At 35.9% G+C, this 19,626-nt stretch overlaps 4 protein-coding genes across 4 annotated transcripts in view; 3 read left to right on the plus strand and 1 right to left on the minus strand.

Annotated features, from left to right (window-relative positions):
• LOC146162608 (uncharacterized) overlaps nucleotides 1–19,626 on the plus strand; it is an 88,748-nt gene that overhangs the window by 14,454 nt on the left and 54,668 nt on the right. The gene's annotated exons all lie outside the window — the stretch shown is intronic.
• Nucleotides 106–18,250, plus strand: LOC146162610 (uncharacterized). The gene is made up of 4 exons (XM_083383550.1): nucleotides 106–1,072; nucleotides 10,895–11,148; nucleotides 12,702–12,842; nucleotides 18,122–18,250. The coding sequence occupies exons 1-4, from the start codon at nucleotides 787–789 to the stop codon at nucleotides 18,248–18,250; spliced, it is 810 nt and encodes a 269-aa protein (XP_083239676.1). The 5' UTR covers nucleotides 106–786.
• LOC146162611 (uncharacterized) lies at nucleotides 1,227–2,990 on the plus strand. The gene is made up of 2 exons (XM_083383507.1): nucleotides 1,227–1,421; nucleotides 2,572–2,990. The coding sequence occupies exons 1-2, from the start codon at nucleotides 1,320–1,322 to the stop codon at nucleotides 2,767–2,769; spliced, it is 300 nt and encodes a 99-aa protein (XP_083239633.1). The 5' UTR covers nucleotides 1,227–1,319; the 3' UTR covers nucleotides 2,770–2,990.
• On the minus strand, nucleotides 3,107–5,766 carry LOC146162612 (E3 ubiquitin-protein ligase UBR5-like). The gene is made up of 4 exons (XM_083383506.1): nucleotides 5,406–5,766; nucleotides 4,995–5,132; nucleotides 4,339–4,469; nucleotides 3,107–3,602 (listed from the first exon to the last, which is right to left on the minus strand). The coding sequence occupies exons 3-4, from the start codon at nucleotides 4,343–4,345 to the stop codon at nucleotides 3,268–3,270; spliced, it is 342 nt and encodes a 113-aa protein (XP_083239632.1). The 5' UTR covers nucleotides 4,346–4,469; nucleotides 4,995–5,132; nucleotides 5,406–5,766; the 3' UTR covers nucleotides 3,107–3,267.

Consider the following 19,626-nt stretch of genomic DNA (forward strand, 5'->3'; position numbering starts at 1 on the left):
GCGTGATTGCTCATCCAGGCGTAACTTGGGTTAAGAGACTGCATCAACTACAGAAGTGAAAAAACGTCAACCGCCAAACTATTGATATTATATTTACTCAATAAGTACAAAGCTCTGCCATGCAGCTTAATTGTAAACTAAATAGCGTTACAATAACTTAGGCTTCACTTGTCTACGAAATGTGATTTCACCGAATTATCTAAATACTATCGTGGATTAAGATTGATTATGCTGGTTTGACGAACACATCGCGACGAGCAAGAGACAACAATTAATCTATTGGATTTATATAGCGGAAGAGGTATGGCATTATTTATCGCAAAGAGAATATCCATGCCATTTTACTAAGAGTGGCGACCAAAGAACGAGACGTGATTGAATAAATGGAATTCTTTTGAACAATTACGAATGCTCTGATACTATAAAGTTCAGTAATTTTGCCTGCTGTGAATGCCAATGCATGTGCTTATATGTTTGTCAGCATTTCATGAAACTGTAGAAACTTGCCTCAGTGGAAATTGACTCAACAGAACCTTGTGAAATCGACAAATAAGGCTCCATGTGTCAAACGACGTTCTGACGTATGCAGACAACATTCCGAAACCTTATAAGAGCAAACCGCTTCACAACAAAATGCGAACAAAACAACTTCAGCTAGCATTAACCATAAATAGAGTGTTCGCCTAATAAGGCTGCGTATATCAACGAAACCTGTCTTTCCAAAGTCTATAAAAGTTCGGCGAATCACAGCACCGACACACAACCTCGAAGGCAATCTCAAGGAAGATGAGAAGCTACAACAGAAGAATGCTTCAATTTTGCGCTGCATTTCTAGTTTTGCTGCAAGCCTGTAGTTCACTCGCCTACGGACAAGTTCAGTCCAACGACTTCTTGGTGTGCAAACCAATTGGCAGCTTGTTCGAGATGCAACAATCCAGCACGGGAGGAAACTCAACAACCCTGAGGGGAAGTCCAGGACCTCCAGGCCGGAGAGGCCCGAGGGGCCCCACAGGACCACAACCAACTGTTCATTGGAACAGAATCGAACAAAAAATTGCCAAGAAAATTAAAGGTTAGATTTTTTTGTCAAAGTTATTTGGATAATTTGAAATATATATTAATATAATTATTAATATAATAATGTTAAGTATAACTTTTATGTTTTAGAATTGTCGCTGTGTCCTGGCGTGGTATTCAACGGATCTTGCTTCTGACTCCCACAAACTGTTGCATTCTATAAGGACGGCAAAGGCAAAGCTGCAGCAGAAAATCTTTGTCAGTTTCACAACGGAACTCTGGTTGATATTGAAAGTGAGCAAATGTACGAGGCGCTGTATTCGTACATACAGCGTGCATGGAACTTGTATGTGGACTACCCAAATCAAAACGTAGTGGAAGTTTGGTTGGCTTCAAGATACGAGGTGGGTGGCTTTTTACTTTGTTCGGCAATACATAAATTTACATTTTAACTAGCACAAAAATACATATCCGTAATGTTTTTGCTTTTCATTTTGTTTTAAAGCAAACAGCAGTTTTAAATACCCTACAACAGGGGTATCCAACCTTTTTTAAACAAGCGATCCAAGTTTACCAAAAATAAAATCAGAGTTTACATTGCGACCCCATATTGTTTTCAGATGTTAATATAAAAATATTTTAAATTGTTCCAACAAAGTAACTCGGGCGAATATGCGTGAATTATTCACAATTCCAGAAAACTGTGGCTACACATGTGCAAAAAAAGATTGCTTTGGGGAAGTTATATTTAACAAATGAATTTGTATTTAACACACGAAAAAATTTGGTTCAACAATATATCACATCCAGTGTGATGGTAGCGCCTGCACACTATCCACTATTGTCTTGCAAACGCGGCTTCACTTTGTATAAGCATAAACACTTGTCATGCTCTACTTCCAAGCGATTACGATGTTTCGTTTTTTAACATGCTTATTGCATTGAATCTCACTTGGCAAACCATCTGGTTGAAAACAGACGGATCAGTATCTTTAATAATCTAATTCGACAAAGTCTCAAGTCGGGGCGTTGATTGCATCGAAGTCCAAAAGTAAATATTCGCTGAAACCGTTGAATATTTTACCTTAAACGAGTTATACGAAATGCGTTTTGCTGCATCCATTTTCATATTTAGGAATCTAAAGGCTAATTCTTATATATGCAAACCACCATGCCTAATGTTAATAACAAGATTTGACTTTTTGAAAATCCAGTACTTTTAAAACTCAATAAAATAATGTCGCAATAAAACAATTTGCGAAAGTGCGACACTTGCTGCGCTAAATCTTAGAAACTAATTTTTCTTAAATGTCAAGTTAGCTGATTGAGCAGCTGTTAAAATCATTTTTATGTAGAAGATGCACTCAGTCACGTTTATTAGTGTGACGTCATTGTAAATAAATACGTAAATAGAAAGAGCAGGAATATGGTGAGTTATGGCGACCCCACAAAAATTTTAAGCAACCCAACAGGTTGGAGACCACTGCCCTACAATACACTGAATGTAAAAGACACAAGCTATCAAAATCGGAATTCTACATTTTATCTGCACAGAATGGAGAGCTACGAAGTTCAACTGGTGGAAGTGTTTACGCGCGTTGGAATCCGGGTCGTCCATCAGGTTCGGGTCAATTGGTCTTTTGGTACGTTGTAACAAATCCATCACAAGGATCTCGCATTGGGATGTATAATTATGGAGATCTCAACTACAAATGGCCCGTCCCATTTTGTCGCCTTGATAAAGCTAACTAACACCGACGATCAAAGAACATTTAGCTTTGTAATATCTGACATCACAGAAAAATATGGCATTTATTATTGCATGAAGTGCTTTGAACGTTTTAAGCGTTTGCGTTGTTATGTTGATAATACAATGTAAATAAACAATTAATGGATTCCGATTAAGTTGTATAGTGATACCTGTGGGTTTAAGTACCATGAAAGAATATTTATCGCAAATAAACAAACGACAAACAGTAGCCTACTTACAGGTACTTGCGATATATACGTACAATAATTACCTCCGTAACGTACGCGATCTGGACTCCACAATGAACAGTATGCAAGACTGCTGTTTTTGACATAAAACAAAATCCCTTTTATGCTTAATACCAGATGGCGTTAATTACTATTCATAACAGTTCGATTCGGCGACGCCTTGAAAAAGAGGAAACTCGGACAATCGACTAAAACACGATCAGGCAAATAAGCTGTCAATTTGATGAATTCACAGAGGCTGGTGTGACGACGTCACAACCGGCCAGCCTGCTTCATCTGGATGGCCGGGGTTTTAAGCCGGTAATAATATGGAGCAGCGCAAGCTGCTACATACCAAAGTTCCATCCGCCTAAACATGCTCAGAGCAGTTTGGAATCTTACCCTAAGCACAGCCAACGGTTTCGTGGAACCGCACATTCTCTTAAAGTGCTGATTCGAGCTCTTGAAGGTTTGCTGGATGAGCGAGAGGCGGCACCTCTCCACGTGCAGCTGAAGGTCGACGGTCTGCGACGTGCATATACGCTCTTTACCCTTGCGGAACTTCGCCTCACGGACATTTGCGCAAGTTTTATCGTACAAGAATGTTACTAAGAGAAAAAATGTATGATTAAACTTGACGAAATCGCTATGACCTTTACACAATATATGGCTGATTATTTTTCGCATTTAGGTAAATTTTGCAACACAACCAAAAATGTGAGGCAATTGTGCAGAAAAAATACTTGCACATTAATAACAATGAGTTATACTTCAGCAATAAAACTCAAAGTTTAAAAACCTGAGTAAAACCAGGATCAGAATTTGATAAAGGAATGTATATTTCAACATTTTATAAAATCGTCAGTTCCTTTAACAAAATAGATATACTAAGAAAAAAAGTAATATAGTAAAAAGCTTAAAAACAGAGTTATACTTGTTACATGTTCGATTATTACCCAGCAACTGATCTGCACATTTAAAAATCTACAATAAATCGTTTAGAACTGAGATAAATAAGGAATATTTTATTGTCGTGAAATTACAAGCCCTTTTCCGGGCAATGTGAAAACCACATCTAGACATGTTTTGATTAAATACTAATTATGCATGTATAAATGTTTATAAAATACAAATATTAAAAAAATCGAACTTTAACATTGAATATGTTACTTATAGTTAAACATGACTTTTAAATAATTCAGTTTGCAATTTTAATATTTTATTTTCACTAAATTATCTCAGTGTAGAAAGAATATTATTAAATGCAAATATTTGATAGATAGTTGATTTGTTATTGCCAGTGGTAAACATGGTTATTTTTGCTGCTTTTACAAATAACATTACCAAGCATTTTGACTTCCCTTACAAAGTCGCATTTGTTAAAACGGATGAATGAAGTTCAACTGAGTAAAGTAATTAGATAAGATTGTGATCTTCGACATCCATCAGAATCAGGTAGTGAAAATTTGTATAAACTGTAAAACAGAAAAAAACATCTTAAAACAACAAAAAAATAACAAAAAGCTTAAGAAAAAGTTTCTTAATTGAAACAAAGCATCTATAAAATGTTTTTTAACCCAAATAAAACTTCATTTGTGGTGTAAACCATAGATTGGTGCTGGTCTAAAATTCTACCATTTTTTTCGTCCGCGGGTTTATATTGCTAACAATATTTGTATTGGTTAGGGTGTGAGTTAACGTTTGGGTTTGGGTGGGTCAAGTATTAGCTTTATATTTATTCTTCCGTATTTCTTTCTTTCTTGGAATTCCACTTTTAACAACTTATTTTATTACTGTAAAAAAGTGATAGGATTCTAGACCAAGCTAATAGATTTAAGTAAACTATTTAACTTGCTATAGAAAATATTGAGAATATTTGTTTGTACTTAAGATGATAACATTTAGACAAGGTGTAAATTATTTGCGTACTTATTAATTCATTAAAAATATTTCAAACAAACATAGCTAACATTCTTAATCTGTTTGAAACTAAAACGTACATATACACAATGTGTATTATGTGAAGTCCATCTGGATTAGTATTGGCCAACAAAAACAGCACCCATATATGTAGTACACAAGATGCCTTCGGAAATGCTCAATGAATTCAGTTATCCTGATCAGGATTGGCAATGGTTCTAAATTAAAAATATGTTTACCTTTAATTTAGAAAATAATAAAATAGTAAAGTATTAAAAGTACAATAATACCCCGATATGTAATATAGTTAATTATATATACGTGTTATAGTAGAGGCATGGCAACATTTCTGTTTCTTACCAATTTATTGTTTTTCTTATTTGATTGAAAAAACATCATGGTCATATTTAAGTGTAAAACAACCTTATTTTTTAAATATTATTCATGACGCTGATCCTAAAACAGTGTTTCTAAATTTGTGTAATACTTACCGTCTTGATTTTATTACACAAATGACATACGGTGCTGGTGTAGAACAGTGCTTTTCAATATGGTGCATTCTACATCTCAGGATGCCAATTACATTCTGTGGAAGGTGCATATGTTTTTCTTAAATGAATTTGTGTGCACGTTTGTTTGGGTACAGGAGGGCCAAGCATTGTATTTATTCTCTTTACAATTTTAATTTTAATAAAGTGGTTTGTCATGCAATCACTATCACTTTTCTGAGTTGTGTTTTTGTTCATCTTTTACTTAGTTTTCCTTAACAGAAATTATAAAAGATTCACGAAAACATCTTCAAAACAGAAACTCCACAAGCTGTACATCGGTGACTCAGCATTTTGGTGCGGCATGAATTGTCAATTTTATGGGGATTTCCCATAAACTTTGTTGTGTAGGCTAATTTATTTATCGTTAACTTGGCAAGATCTAGTTACGTTAGTTATAATTATGAGACAAATCACAAATCAAAGAGATTTTCTCAGACAAATGCAACAATTTTATTAATGTTACACCCAATAGGCAACACTGAACGACAAATTGAAGTAGGCTTAAGCAATTGATACTGAATTAACAACAGTACGGTAGTTCAACAAATTCGTTCGAATATTTGAGCTTTTTAAACAGAGCTACCTCAAAATACCACTAATTAAAGGTCAACGCAGCTCTTCGTGACCTTTTTGTGAAATGCTAGAGCGAGGAAAGTCGTTTTTATTCGAAATCCCTGTTTTCCTTTGTCCGTGAATACGCCAGGGGCGCTGTGAGGTTTGCAAGAAGAATCCCAACTTGTGACAATTGCCAGTTGCCTCTGTCGACTGTTAGTTGCCAGCACATTAGAGGCCCGCCACTGTTGCCCCGTGCACAACAAGGAGTTTACTGATTGCTATTCGTACAAATTAAAATCTAGTTGTATCCATACCCAAAGCAAGTGATGTACGATGTTATCGGATCGACGTTGATATCTGATGTAAAATTATATGTTCACTATTCTTTTCATACTAAGGCGGTAGTAATGCCAAATTAACTTGTGTATGTTACCCACGGTTTGCGATGAAATGCAGCTCTTGAAGCGATTTACTTATCAGTAACAACTACACATCTCCTAATCGCCAAAGCCTTTTTCAATGTAGGAAAGTTTTTGTATCAAGCATAGAAAAATAATCGAACAAAACTGCAAAAACACACATTCATGGAGCACAAACAAGAAGAAATACTAATTACTATTTCAACTACATTCAGTTGTTGATACGCGCATTTCGAAGTATTTAAAAAATAAACACATATTTTGAGTCAGCAAGTCAGGATAAAAAAGTGAAAATTAAACAATCGCTTTAAATTAAATTAAAATTAACTTTACAATGGATATAATTAGTCTACCCAGAAATTTATAAGTCGCAATTGTAAAATACCCATACGTAGCCTGACCTTTAAAATGACCTTGATTAAATGGCGATTGGCGTCATGTTTAATACAAATATGTAATCCCAATGCCAAATCGTTTTCGGGTGGTCATCAAGTTGTTTCCTGTTAATTACATATTATGTTGACCCATAACGTGCCAGTGTGCTCATAGCTCGCGTTATAACTAATGATTTAATAATTACCATATCAATTTAGCATATCATCGAAAGGAAATGTTTCCGTTTAACTAGGTCGTCGGAATACACATTTAAAATAAAACGTTTTAAGAATCAGTGATGTATAGTTGCAACACCATTGCAATTTAGTGAAGGCGACAGTCGGCCCTAACAAGTACGTCTTCTTAGGACCACATCATTCTCGGGATGGTTTAGTACCGTGGTTCCCAAGCTTGGTCCATGGCCCATGAGTGATCCACTATATATTTTTTTAAATAATTGTAAGCATATCTATAGGAACGAGGCCTTTTCCCATTATTTTGGCTTTTTTTCAGGGAGTCGAACCGAAACCGAACCGGAACTTTATGAACCGGTTTTGGGTCAATATTTTCCGAACCGTAACCGAACCTGAACCTTTTTTTGTAAGATTTTAATGAGCCGAACCGGAACTGAACGGAATAACTTGAAAGAACATGAACCCGAATATGGAATTTCGGGGCCGATTAGTGCCATGGATTGGAACAGAATTGAGCAAAAAATCGACTCCAAAATTAAAGATTAAATTCTTGTGTAAAAATTGCTTATACGGCAAGATCTAAACGCAAAAACCCATGTAGTGCTTTGGAATGTAAAATGTTTTCAATTTGTAATAAAATATTAGTTATTAAATAATAATTTGTTTAATGTATTGTCAATAAAGTTGCATAGTTTTGAACATTTTATTTTCAAGTCGATGAAAAAATCGACTTGGAAATTAAAGGTTAGACTCTTATGTGAAAATTGTTTAAACGGAAAGGTGTAAACGTAGGCTTAAACACTCTTGTTATGCTTTTTGGAATTAAATTTACAATAAAATATTCAGACTAATAGAGTAATTTAGAGGTTAAATGTATTGTATATAATGTTAAATCGTTTTAATCATTTTAATGATTGTTTAGAACTGATGCAATGCCCTGGCGTTCATTTTAACGGATCTTGCTTCTGGCTTCCACAAACTGTTGCATCCTATAATTAAATGCAAAATATATTCCTGAGAAAGGCAAGTTGGTATTGGGGGAAATTTGTTTCTATAGAAAAAGGTAAAAAAAAACATAAAACATCAATTTGATTTACAAACTTTAAAATTCAACTTGCACCAAAATACACTAACATTCCGCAATTTAAATCGCACCACACCACCTCCTCTACTTGTCTGCTCCTGTTCTCCCGATTCCTCTTGCAGAGGTGGGCGACCAGAGGATGCATAGGGGTCATGCTCTTCCTGGAGGAAGACGAGGATGTGCCAGGGAGGAGCCCGTCAAGCGAAGGAAGAGATTCGGAGGACAGGATCGCTTCCGCTATAGAGATATAGCTGCGAAGCAGCTCCGAACAACTTTTATTCCTTCGCCTGGCTCGTCTTGGCTCGGAGGACCTAGCAACTATTGTTCTTCTGCCTGGTTCGTCGTAGTTTAAAAACTTCATGTGGTAAACTGCTGCTCTCTTTAAATCGCTCTATTAAATACAGTCTCTGATCGTGATATATTATTTTTGCCAAAATTTAGAGCTAATTTAACGGAAGACAATTAATGCAGCATAGACCCCGAGCTGACAAAAATTATGTATTCAAACAGTGAAGAACATATTTTGAAAACCAAAATCGCAATCTTACATGGTATCATTGCCCTGCATAATACAAACCCTGATGTGGTATTTTTACGAAGGCAAAATTAGATCTGATGCATTTTTGATGTTAAGCCTGCGTTATGCTCGATAACAATTTAAAGTTCTTGATGATAAGAACCTATTAACAAGCAGAGTCGCTTAATGTCGCTTTTCAGCTAGATGCCGCGCCATTATGACTTTTTTTGATTTTTAAATTCTGTCATTCCATATGACGATAACAAAATTCGAGGGGCGCGCTTACAACGTTATAAGTGTGAGTAAGCCAGGGCTGCGGAGTCGAACTAGACGGAGTTAGTTTGTTTTGCTGTAGTCGAATTCGGGACTCGAGTAAGACAACTTAAAACTACCCGAGTCCAAAGGCGGCAAAATGTTAGTTGTAAAAGAGTAAAACAAAATCGAGAAATATTTGTAAACCTTGTATTGTCTGTAAATCAATTATGACACGCATATGAGTGGATTGTAGATTATCCACCCTAAGTTAGTTGGGTAAATGGGTAAAATACAAGCTGTATGGTCGAAGTCGGACTCGGGTTATTTTTAACAGACTCCGCAGCCCTGGTGTAGGCCTAGGAGGCTTGTGCCAACCGACCGAAAATATTTAACGTCAGCAAGCCGATTTAATAGCGAGGCTGAGAAAAACGTACCAAGAAAATCTTACAATTCAATTGGCTCACAAAAAAAACCTAAAACTTTTGACGTAACAGCACTAAACCTCTTAAAAATAGCCAATTTTAAGGTCAATAGAACCAAAAATATAGGCCTACATACAGTATGTAGTAGTGATTTAGGCCACAACATGCAAAGCATTGATATTATATTTACACATTCGGTACAAAACTTGGCCATGCAGCTTGCTTAAAAACTATAAAAGTAATTAGTAACGTTCAATTGACTGCCAAATGTATTATGTGAGTACCTTATGGCTTAAGATTGATTATGCTGGTTTAACGAATACATCGTGACTAGCAAGAGACAATAAAAAATGATATATTGGATTTGAATGGCGAAAGGGATATCGTGTTATTTATCGCAAATTTACATATCCATGCCATTTTATTTACAGTGGCGACCAAAGTAGGACTTCGTGACTCGATTGAATTAATGGAATTTCTGTTGAAGAATTGCCAATGCACTGACAATAAAAGTAAAACTCATAGTTAGAAACATGAGTAAAAACAGGATTAGACTTTTGTTTAGAAGGAAAAAATATTTCGCCAAGTGGCATCGTCAGTTCCTTATTTGAATAGATTCTATTCTGTTTCTCATGTTTTTAACTAGGAGTTTTACTTGTTAATATAGGCGTCACTGGAGCAGTGATCGACTGGCTAAAACCTGCCGCCGATGGTATGGAAATCTATAAAGATAAACCCTAATGCTGACAATAGAAAGTTCGGTTAGTTTTAATGGCATTTGTACGGTACAACAAAGCCAACAATATACGCTACTTGCGAGACCAATTGGTTGTTAAATGGTTCTGCGTGTTAAAAGCAAACAATGCGCAAACGTCTTTACTGTGAATGTGATCAATATAGGCTATGTGATCAAATGTTTGTCAGCTTTTTATTAAACTGCAGAACATGCCTCAGGTGAACTTGACCCAAACTTGGGAATTCGACAAATAAGGCCCCACGTGTAAAACGACGATCTGACGTATGCAAATGCACATTCCGTAACCTTATGAGTGCAAACCGTTTCACAACGCGAGCAAAACAACTTCAGCTGGCATGCACCATAAATAGAGAGTTCGCCGTATAAGGTTGGGTATATCAACGAAACCCGTCTTTCCAAAGTCTATAAAAGTTCGGCGAATCAGAGCACCGACACACAACCTCGAAGGCAATCTCAAGGAGAAACTACAACAACAAAAGAATGCTTCAATTTTGCGCTGCATTTCTAGTTTTGCTGCAAGCCTGCAGTTCAGTCGCCTACGGACAAGTTCAGTCCAACGACTTCTTGGTGTGCAAACCAATTGGAAGCTTGTTCGAGATGCAACAATCAAGCACCGGAAGTAACTCAACACCCATCAGGGGAACTCAAGGACCTCCAGGCCGGAGAGGCCCGAGAGGATTAGCTGGCCCGATTGGCCCCACAGGACCACAACCAACTGTTGATTGGAACAGAATCGAACAAAAAATTGATAAGAAAATTAAAGGTTAGATTTTTTTGTCAAAGTTAATTGGATAATCTGAAATATATATTCATATAATTTTGCCTTATTAAGTATACCTTTTATGTTTTAGAATTGTCGCAGTGTCCTGGCGTTGTATTCAACGGATCTTGCTTCTGGCTCCCACAAACTGTTGCATCTTACAAGGACGGCAAAGGCAAAGTTGCTGCAGAAAATCTTTGTCAGTTTCACAACGGAACTCTGGTTAATATTAAAAGCGAGCAAATGTACGAGGCGCTGTATTCGTACATCCAGCGTGCATGGAACTTGTATGTGGACCAACCAAATCAAAACTTCGTGGACGTTTGGTTGGCGTCAAGATACGAGGTGGGTGGCTTTTACTTTATTATTGGCATTACATAAATTTACATTTTAACTAGCACAAAAATACATATCCTTAATGCATTTGCTTTTCATTTTGTTTTAAAGCAAACAGCAGTTTAAAATACCCTACAGCAGTGGTCTCCAACCTTTTAAAAAGCGATCCAAGCTCAGCAAAAATAAAATCGGAATTTGCATTGCGACCCCATATTGTTTCAGATATTAATATAAAAATATTTTAAATAGTTCCAACAAAGTAGCACGAGCGAATATGCTTCAATTATTCACAATTCCAGAGAACTGTGGCTACACATGTGCAAAAAAAGATTGCTTTGAGGAAGTTATATTTAACAAATGAATTTATTTTTAAAACATGAAAAATTTGGTTCAAAAATATATCGAATCCAGTGTGATGGTAGCGCCTGCACAGTATCCACTGATGTTTTGCAAACGCGGCTTCATTTTGTATAAGCATAACCGCATGTCATGCTCTACTTACAAGCGATTACGATGTTTCGTTTTTTAATATACTTATTGCAATGAACCCCACTTCGTAAACCATGTGGTTGAAAACAGACGGATCAGTATCATTTAATAATCTAATTAGATAAAGTCTGAAGTCGGAGCATTGATTGCATCGAAGTCCAAAAGTAAATATTCGCTGAAACCGTTGAATATTTTACTTTAAACGAGTTAACCGAAATGCGTTTTGCTGCATCCACTTTGATAATTAGGAGTATAAACCTAATTATTATACATGCAAACCACGTTGCCTAAGGTTAACAACAAAATTTGACTTTTTAAAAATCCAGTCCTTTTAAAACTCAATAAAAGAATGTCGCAATAAAACAATTTGCGAAAGTGCGACACTCGCTGCGCTAAATCTTAGAAACTAATTTTTCTTAAATGTCAAGTTAGCTGATTGAGCAGCTCTTAAGAGCCTAAAATCATTTTTATGTAGAAGATGCACTCAGTCACGTTTATCAGTGTGACGTCATTGTAAAGAAATACGTAAATAGTAAAAGAGCACGAATATGGTGAGTTATGGCGACCCCACAAAAAATTTTAGGCGACCCCAACAGGTTGGAGACCACTGCCCTACAATACACTGAATGTAAAAGACACAAGCTATCAAAATCGGAATTCTACATTTTATCTGCACAGAATGGAGAGCTACGAAGTTCAACTGGTGGAAGTGTTTACGCGCGTTGGTATCCGGGTCGTCCATCAGGATCGGGTCAAGCGGTCTATTGGATCATTGCAACAAATCCATCAAGAGGATCTAGTATTGGCATGTATAATCATGGAAATCTCAACAACAAATTGCCCGTCCCACTTTGTCGTATGAAAACATCAAACTAACACCGACGATCAAAATGCCTTGTAATATATGACATCACAAAAAATGTGGCATTTTTAGCCACTAGTTCATCGCATGTTGGACAGTAAAGTGCTTTGCGTTTTTATGTCGATTATACAACGTAAATAAATGATTAATGGCTTCCGAGTGAGGTTATAGTAATACCAAAGTTCCAACCGCCTAAACATGCTTAGAGCAGTTAGAATCTTACCCTGAACACATCCATTGGTTGCGTGGAGCCGCATCTCCTCTTAAAGTGCTGATTACAGCTCTTGAAGGTTTGCTGGATGAGCGAGAGGCGGCACCTCTCCACGTGCAGCTGAAGTCGACGGTCTGCGACGTGCGTATACGTTCCGTACCCTTGCGGAACTTCGCCTCACGGACCTTTGCGCAAGTTTAATCGTACACGAATTTTAATAGGAGAAAATTTGTACAATCAAACATGCCAACGTCGTAGGCTAATGACCTTTACAAATATATGGCGAATTCGTTTACGTACTTCGGTAAATGTTACAACACAAAAACACATTAAAAAATATTAGGCAATTGTGCAGAAAAACTACTTGCACATTAATAACAATGAGTTATACTTCAACAATAAAATTCAAATTTAAAAAACCAGAGTAAAATCAGCATCAGACATTTGTTAAAGGAATGTATATTTCAACCTTTTCTGGCATCGTCAGTTCCTGTAAGTAAAATACATAAACAAAGAAAATTAGTAGTATAATTATTAAAAAAATCAAAAACATATAAAATCAATATAGATTAAGAAAAAAGCTTAAAAACAGAGTTATACTTGTTACATGTTTGAGTAGTACCCAGTTACTACGGGCATTTAAAAATCAACAATAAATCGATCAGAACTGAGACAAATAAGGAATATTTTTCAATCGTGAAATTAGGGGCCAATGTGAAAACCCTACCTAGACAGGTTTACAACTGAAGTGAAATTTATAAACAAATTAAAAGAAAATTTATTTGAGTAATAACCTCCTACAGAATGTTTTTAATAAATCACACAATCAGCTGTAAAATAACCTTGATAATGTTTATAAAGCACAAATATTAAAAAAATTCGAACTTTAACATGGAATGTGTTACTTATAGTTAAAAATGACTTTTAAATAATTCAGTTTGCAATTTTAATATTTTATTTTGTTTAAAATTATACTAGTGTAACAAGAATATTATTAAATGCAAATATTTCATAAAAAGTTGATTTGTTATTGCCAGTGGTAAACATGGTTATTTTTGCTGCTTTTGTAAATAACATTACCAAGCATTTTGATGTCGCTTAAAAATTAGCATTTGTTAAAAGGGGTGAAGCTCAAGGGAAGAAAGTAATTAGATAAGATTGTGATCTTCAATATCCACCAGAATTAGGTAGTGAAAATTTGTATAAACTGCAAAACAGAAAACATCTTGAAATAATGAAAAAAAATGTTGTTTTTTTTTGTTTTTTTTAATTTTTTTTTTTTAACTAAAAGAAAGCAAAGAAAGTAAACGCAAAGTAAGAGGTAAAGGGGTAGTGGCTTCTTCTTCCCATTGGCCAAAATGTCTGAAATGTCAGTAATGGTTCAGGCCCTCCTACGGACAACCATTCCCAAAGGGAGATGGTGCCGCCACAGGGAGGTAGGGCCCAGGTTATAACTGCGCACTGGCAGAAGGTCAACTTTTCCCCTTTTCTAGTGTAGGTAATAGGGTAATAAATTGTAGTGTCAGTATTGGTAATAATTTTAATATTTTACTGGCCAATTACCCAGGAAAAAAAATGCAAGGACACAAACCCCACAGTGATCCGGTTAAAGACCACCTTCAGGTAAGTATGAAAAAAAATGGTGTACCAGAAAATAAAGCTATTTAATCAAAACAAGCAACTATGAAATGTTTAAATTTTTACCTAAATGAAAGATCTGCCAAATTTCATTGTTGGTGTAAAACATGGATTGGTGCTGGTCTAGAATCCTACCACTCTTTTGTTCCGGGGTTTATATTGCTAACAATATTTGTATTGGTTGTAAGTTAGCGTTTGGGTGGGTCAAGTCTTATTATCATATTTATTCTTTCGTATTTATTGATTTATCTCATTTTATTACTGTGAAAAAGTGATAGGATTCTAGACCAGCGCCAATAGATTTAAGTAAACTATTTAACTGGCTATAGAAAATATTGAGAATATTTGTTTGTACTTAAGATGATAACATTTAGACAAGGTGTAAATTATTTGCGTACTTATTAATTCATTAAAAATATTTTAAACAAACATAGCTAACATTCTTCTATTTAAAACTGAAACGTACATATACACAATGTGTGCTATGTGAAGTCCATCTAGAGTAGTATTGGCCATCGAAAACAGCACCCATATATGTCGCACACAAGTTGCCCTCGGAAATGCTCAATGAAATCAGTTATCCTGATCAGGATTGGCAATCTTTCTAAATGAAAAATATCTTTACCTTTAATTTGGAAAATAATAAAATAGTAAAGTATTAAAAGTACAATAATACCCCGATATGTAATATAGTTAATTGTATATACGTGTTATAGTAGAGGCATGGCAACATTTTTTCTGTTTCTTACCAATTTAATGTTTTTCTTATTTGATTGAAAAAAACATCCTGGTCATATTTAAGTGTAAAACAATCTTATTTTTTAAATATTATTCATGACGCTGATCCTAAAACAGTGTTTCTAAATTTGTGTAATACCTGTACTTACCGTCTTGATGTTATTACACAAATGACATACGGTGCTGGTGTAGAACAGTGCTTTTCAATATGGTGCATTCTACATCTCAGGATGCCAATTATATTCTGTGGAAGGTGCATATGATTTTCTTAAAGGAATTTGTGTGCACGTTTGTTTGGGTACAGGAGGGCCAAGCATTGTATTTATTCTCTTTTCAATTTTAATTTTAATAAAGTGGTTTGTCATGCAATCACTATCACTTTTCTAAGTTGCGTTTTTGTTCATCTTTTACTTAGTTTTCCTTTCCACAAATTATAAAAGGTTCACGAAAACATTTTCAAAACAGAAATTCCACAAGCTGTACATCGGTGACTCAGCATTTTGGTTCAGCAGCAATTGTCAATTTTATGGGGATTTCCCATAAACTTTGCTGCGTAGGCTAATTTATTTATCGTTAACTTGGCAAGATCTAGTTACGTTAGTTATAATTATAAGACAAATCACAAATCAAAGAGATTTTTTCAGACAAATGCAGCAATTTATTAATGTTACACCCAATAGGCAACACTGAACGACAAATTGAAGTAGGCTTAAGCAATTGATACTGAATTAACAACAGTACGGTAGTTCAACAAATTTGTTCGAATATTTGAGCTTTTTAAACAGAGCTATCTCAAAATACCACTAATTAAAGGTCAACGCAGCTCTTCGTGACCTTTTTGTGAAATGCTAGAGCGAGGAAAGTCGTTTTTATTCGAAATCCCTGTTTTCCTTTGACCGTGAATACGCCAGGGGCGCTGTGAGGTTTGCAAGAAGAATCCCAACTTGTGACAATTGCCAGTTGCCTCTGTCGACTGTTAGTTGCCAGCACATTAGAGGCCCGCCACTGTTGCCCCGTGCACAACAAGGAGTTTACTGATTGCTATTCGTACAGATTAAAATCTAGTTATACCCATACCCAAAGCAAGTGATGTACGATGTTATCGGATCGAAGTTGATATCTGATGTAAAATGATATGTTCACTATTCTTTTCATACTAAGGCGGTAGTAATGCTAAATTAACTTGTGTATGTTACCCACGGTTTGCGATGAAATGCAGCTCTTGAAGCGATTTACTTATCAGTAACAACTACACATCTCCTAATCGCCAAAGCCTTTTTCAATGTAGGAAGGTTTTTGTATCAAGCATAGAAAAATAATCGAACAAAACTGCAAAAACACACATTCATGGAGCACAAACAAGAAGAAATACTAATTACTATTTCAACTGTATTCAGTTGTTGATACACGCATTTCGAAGTAATTAAAAAATAAACACATATTTTGAGTCAGCAAGTCAGGACAAAAAAGTGAAAATTAAACAATCGCTTTAAATTAAATTAAAATTAACTTTACAATGGATATAATTAGTCTACCCAGAAATTTATAAGTCGCATTTGTAAAATACCCATACGTAGCCTGACCTTTAAAATGACCTTGATTAAATGGCGATTAGCGTCATATTTAATACAAATATGTAATCCCAATGCCAAATCGTTCTTGGGTGGTCATCAAGTTGTTTCCTGTTAATTACATATTATGTTGACCCATAACGTGTCAGTGTGCTCATAACTCGCTTTATAACTAATGATTTAATAATTACGTATATCAATTTAGCATATCATCGAAAGGTAATGTTTCCGTTTAACTAGGTCGTCGGAATACACATTTAAAATAAAACGTTTTAAGGATCAGTGCTGTATAGTTGCAACACCATTGCAATTTAGTGAAGGCGACAGTCGGCCCTAACAAGTACGTCTTCTTAGCACCACATCATTCTCGGGATGGTTTAGTACCGTGGTTCACAAGCTTGGTCCATGGCCCATGAGTGAGCCACTATATATTTTTTTAAATAATTGTAAGCATATCTATAGGAACGAGGCCTTTTCCCATTATTTTGGCTTTTTTTCAGGGAGTCGAACCGAAACAGAACCGTAACCGAACCGTAACCAAACCTGAACCGTTTTTTGTAAGATTTTAAGGAGCCCAACTGGAACTGAACCGAATAATTTTAACGAAAGAACATGAACCCGAATATGGAATTTCGGAATTTCTGGGCCGATCCAGCACCGGAGGCGGTGCGGGGGAAACTCAACAACCCATGAGGGGTGCTCAAGGACGTCCAGGGCGGAGAAGCCCGAGGGGCTTTCCAGGAATTTCGGGGCCGATCAGTCCCATGGATTGGAAAAAATTGAGCACAAAATTGACTCCAAAATTAAAGGTTAAATTCTTGTGTAAAAATTGCTTAAACGGCCAGATCTAAACTCAAAAACCCATGTAGTGCTTTGGAATGTAAAATGATTTAAATTTGTAATAAAATATTAATTATTAAATAATAATTTGTTAAATGTATTGTCTATAAACTTGCTTAGTTTTAAACATTTTTTTTTCAAGTCGATGAAAAAATCGACTTGGAAATTAAAGGTTAGATTCTTATGTGAAAATTGTTTAAACGGAAAGGTGTAAACGTAGGCTTAAACACTCTTGTTATGCTTTTTGGAATTAAATTTACAATAAAATATTCAGACTAATAGAGTAATTTAGAGGTTAAATGTATTGTATATAATGTTAAATCGTTTTAATCATTTTTATGATTGTTTAGAACTGATGCAATGCCCTGGCGTTCATTTTAACGGATCTTGCTTCTGGCTTCCACAAACTGTTGCATCCTATAATTAAATGCAAAATATATTCCTGAGAAAGGCAAGTTGGTATTGGGGGAAATTTGTTTCTACAGAAAAAGGTAAAAAAAACATAAAACATCAATTTGATTTACAAACTTTAAAATTCAACTTGCACCAAAATACACTAACATTCCGCAATTTAAATCGCACAACACCACCTCCTCTACTTGTCTGCTCCTGTTCTCCCGATTCATCTTGCAGAGGTGGGCGACCAGAGGATGCATGAGGGTCGTGCTCTTCCTGGAGGAAGACGAGGATGTGCCAGGGAGGAGCCCGTCAAGCGAAGGAAGAGATTCGGAGGACAGGATCGCTTCCGCTATAGAGATATAGCTGCGAAGCAGCTCCGAGCAACTTTTATTCCTTCGCCTGGCTCGTCTTGGCTCGGAGGACCTAGCAACTATTGTTCTTCTGCTTGGTTCGTCGTAGTTTAAAAACTTCATTTGGTAAACTGCTGCTCTCTTTAAATCGCTCTATTGAATACAGTCTCTGATCGTGATATATTATTTTTGCCAAAATTTAGCGCTAATTTAACGGAAGACAATTAATGCAGCATAGACCCCGAGCTGACAAAAATTTTGTATTCAAACAGTGAAGAACATATTTTGAAAACCAAAATCGCAATTTTACATGGTATCATTGGCCTGCATAATACAAACCCTGATGTGGTATTTTTGCGAAGGCAAAATTAGATCTGATGCATTTTTGATGTTAAGCCTGCGTTATGCTCGATAACAATTTAAAGTTCTTGATGATAAGAACCTATTAACAAGCAGAGTCGCTTAATGTCGCTTTTCAGCTAGATGCTGCGCCATTATGAATTTTTTTGATTTTTAAATTCTGTCATTCCATATGACGATAACAAAATTCGAGGGGCGCGCTTACAACGTTATAAGTGTGAGTAAGCCAGGGCTGCGGAGTCGAACTAGACGAAGTTAGTTTGTTTTGCTGTAGTCGAATTCGGGACTCGAGTAAGACAACTTAAAACTACCCGAGTCCAAAGGCGGCAAAATGTTAATTGTAAAAGTGTAAAACAAAATCGAGAAATATTTGTAAACCTTGTATTGTTTGTGAATCAATTATGACACCCATATGAGTGGATTGTAGATTATCTACCCTAAGTTAGTTGGGTAAATGGGTAAAATACAAGCTGTATAGTCGAAGTCGGACTCGGGTTATTTTTAACAGACTCCGCAGACCTGGTGTAGGCCTAGGAGGCTTGTGCCAACCGACCGAAAATATTTAACGTCAGCAAGCCGATTTAATAGCGAGGCTGAGAAAAACGTACCAAGAAAATCTTACAATTCAATTGGCTCACAAAATTTTATACAGTATTGTTCTTCCTCGGTAGTAGCCTACGTGTGGTTTGCAGAACCGCGCCATGCTCATCCAAGCGTAACTTGGGTTGAGATACTGCATTCAGAACCGCCAAACTACAAAAACCTAAAACTTTTGACGTAACAGCACTAAACCTCTTAAAAAATAGCCAATTTTAAGGTCAATAGAACCAAAAATATAGGCCTACATACAGTATGTAGTAGTGATTTAGGCCACAGCATGCAAAGCATTGATATTATATTTACACAATCTAAAAAAAAACTTGGCCATGCAGCTTGCTTAAAAACTATAAAAGTAATTAGTAACGTTCAATTGACTGCCAAATGTGATTTCACCTATTGGATTTATATGGCGGAATAGGTATGGCGTTA

The sequence above is a fragment of the Ascidiella aspersa genome, chromosome 3 (genome assembly GCF_963924565.1).
Source record: "Ascidiella aspersa chromosome 3, kaAscAspe10.2, whole genome shotgun sequence".
NCBI lineage: Eukaryota > Metazoa > Chordata > Ascidiacea > Phlebobranchia > Ascidiidae > Ascidiella > Ascidiella aspersa.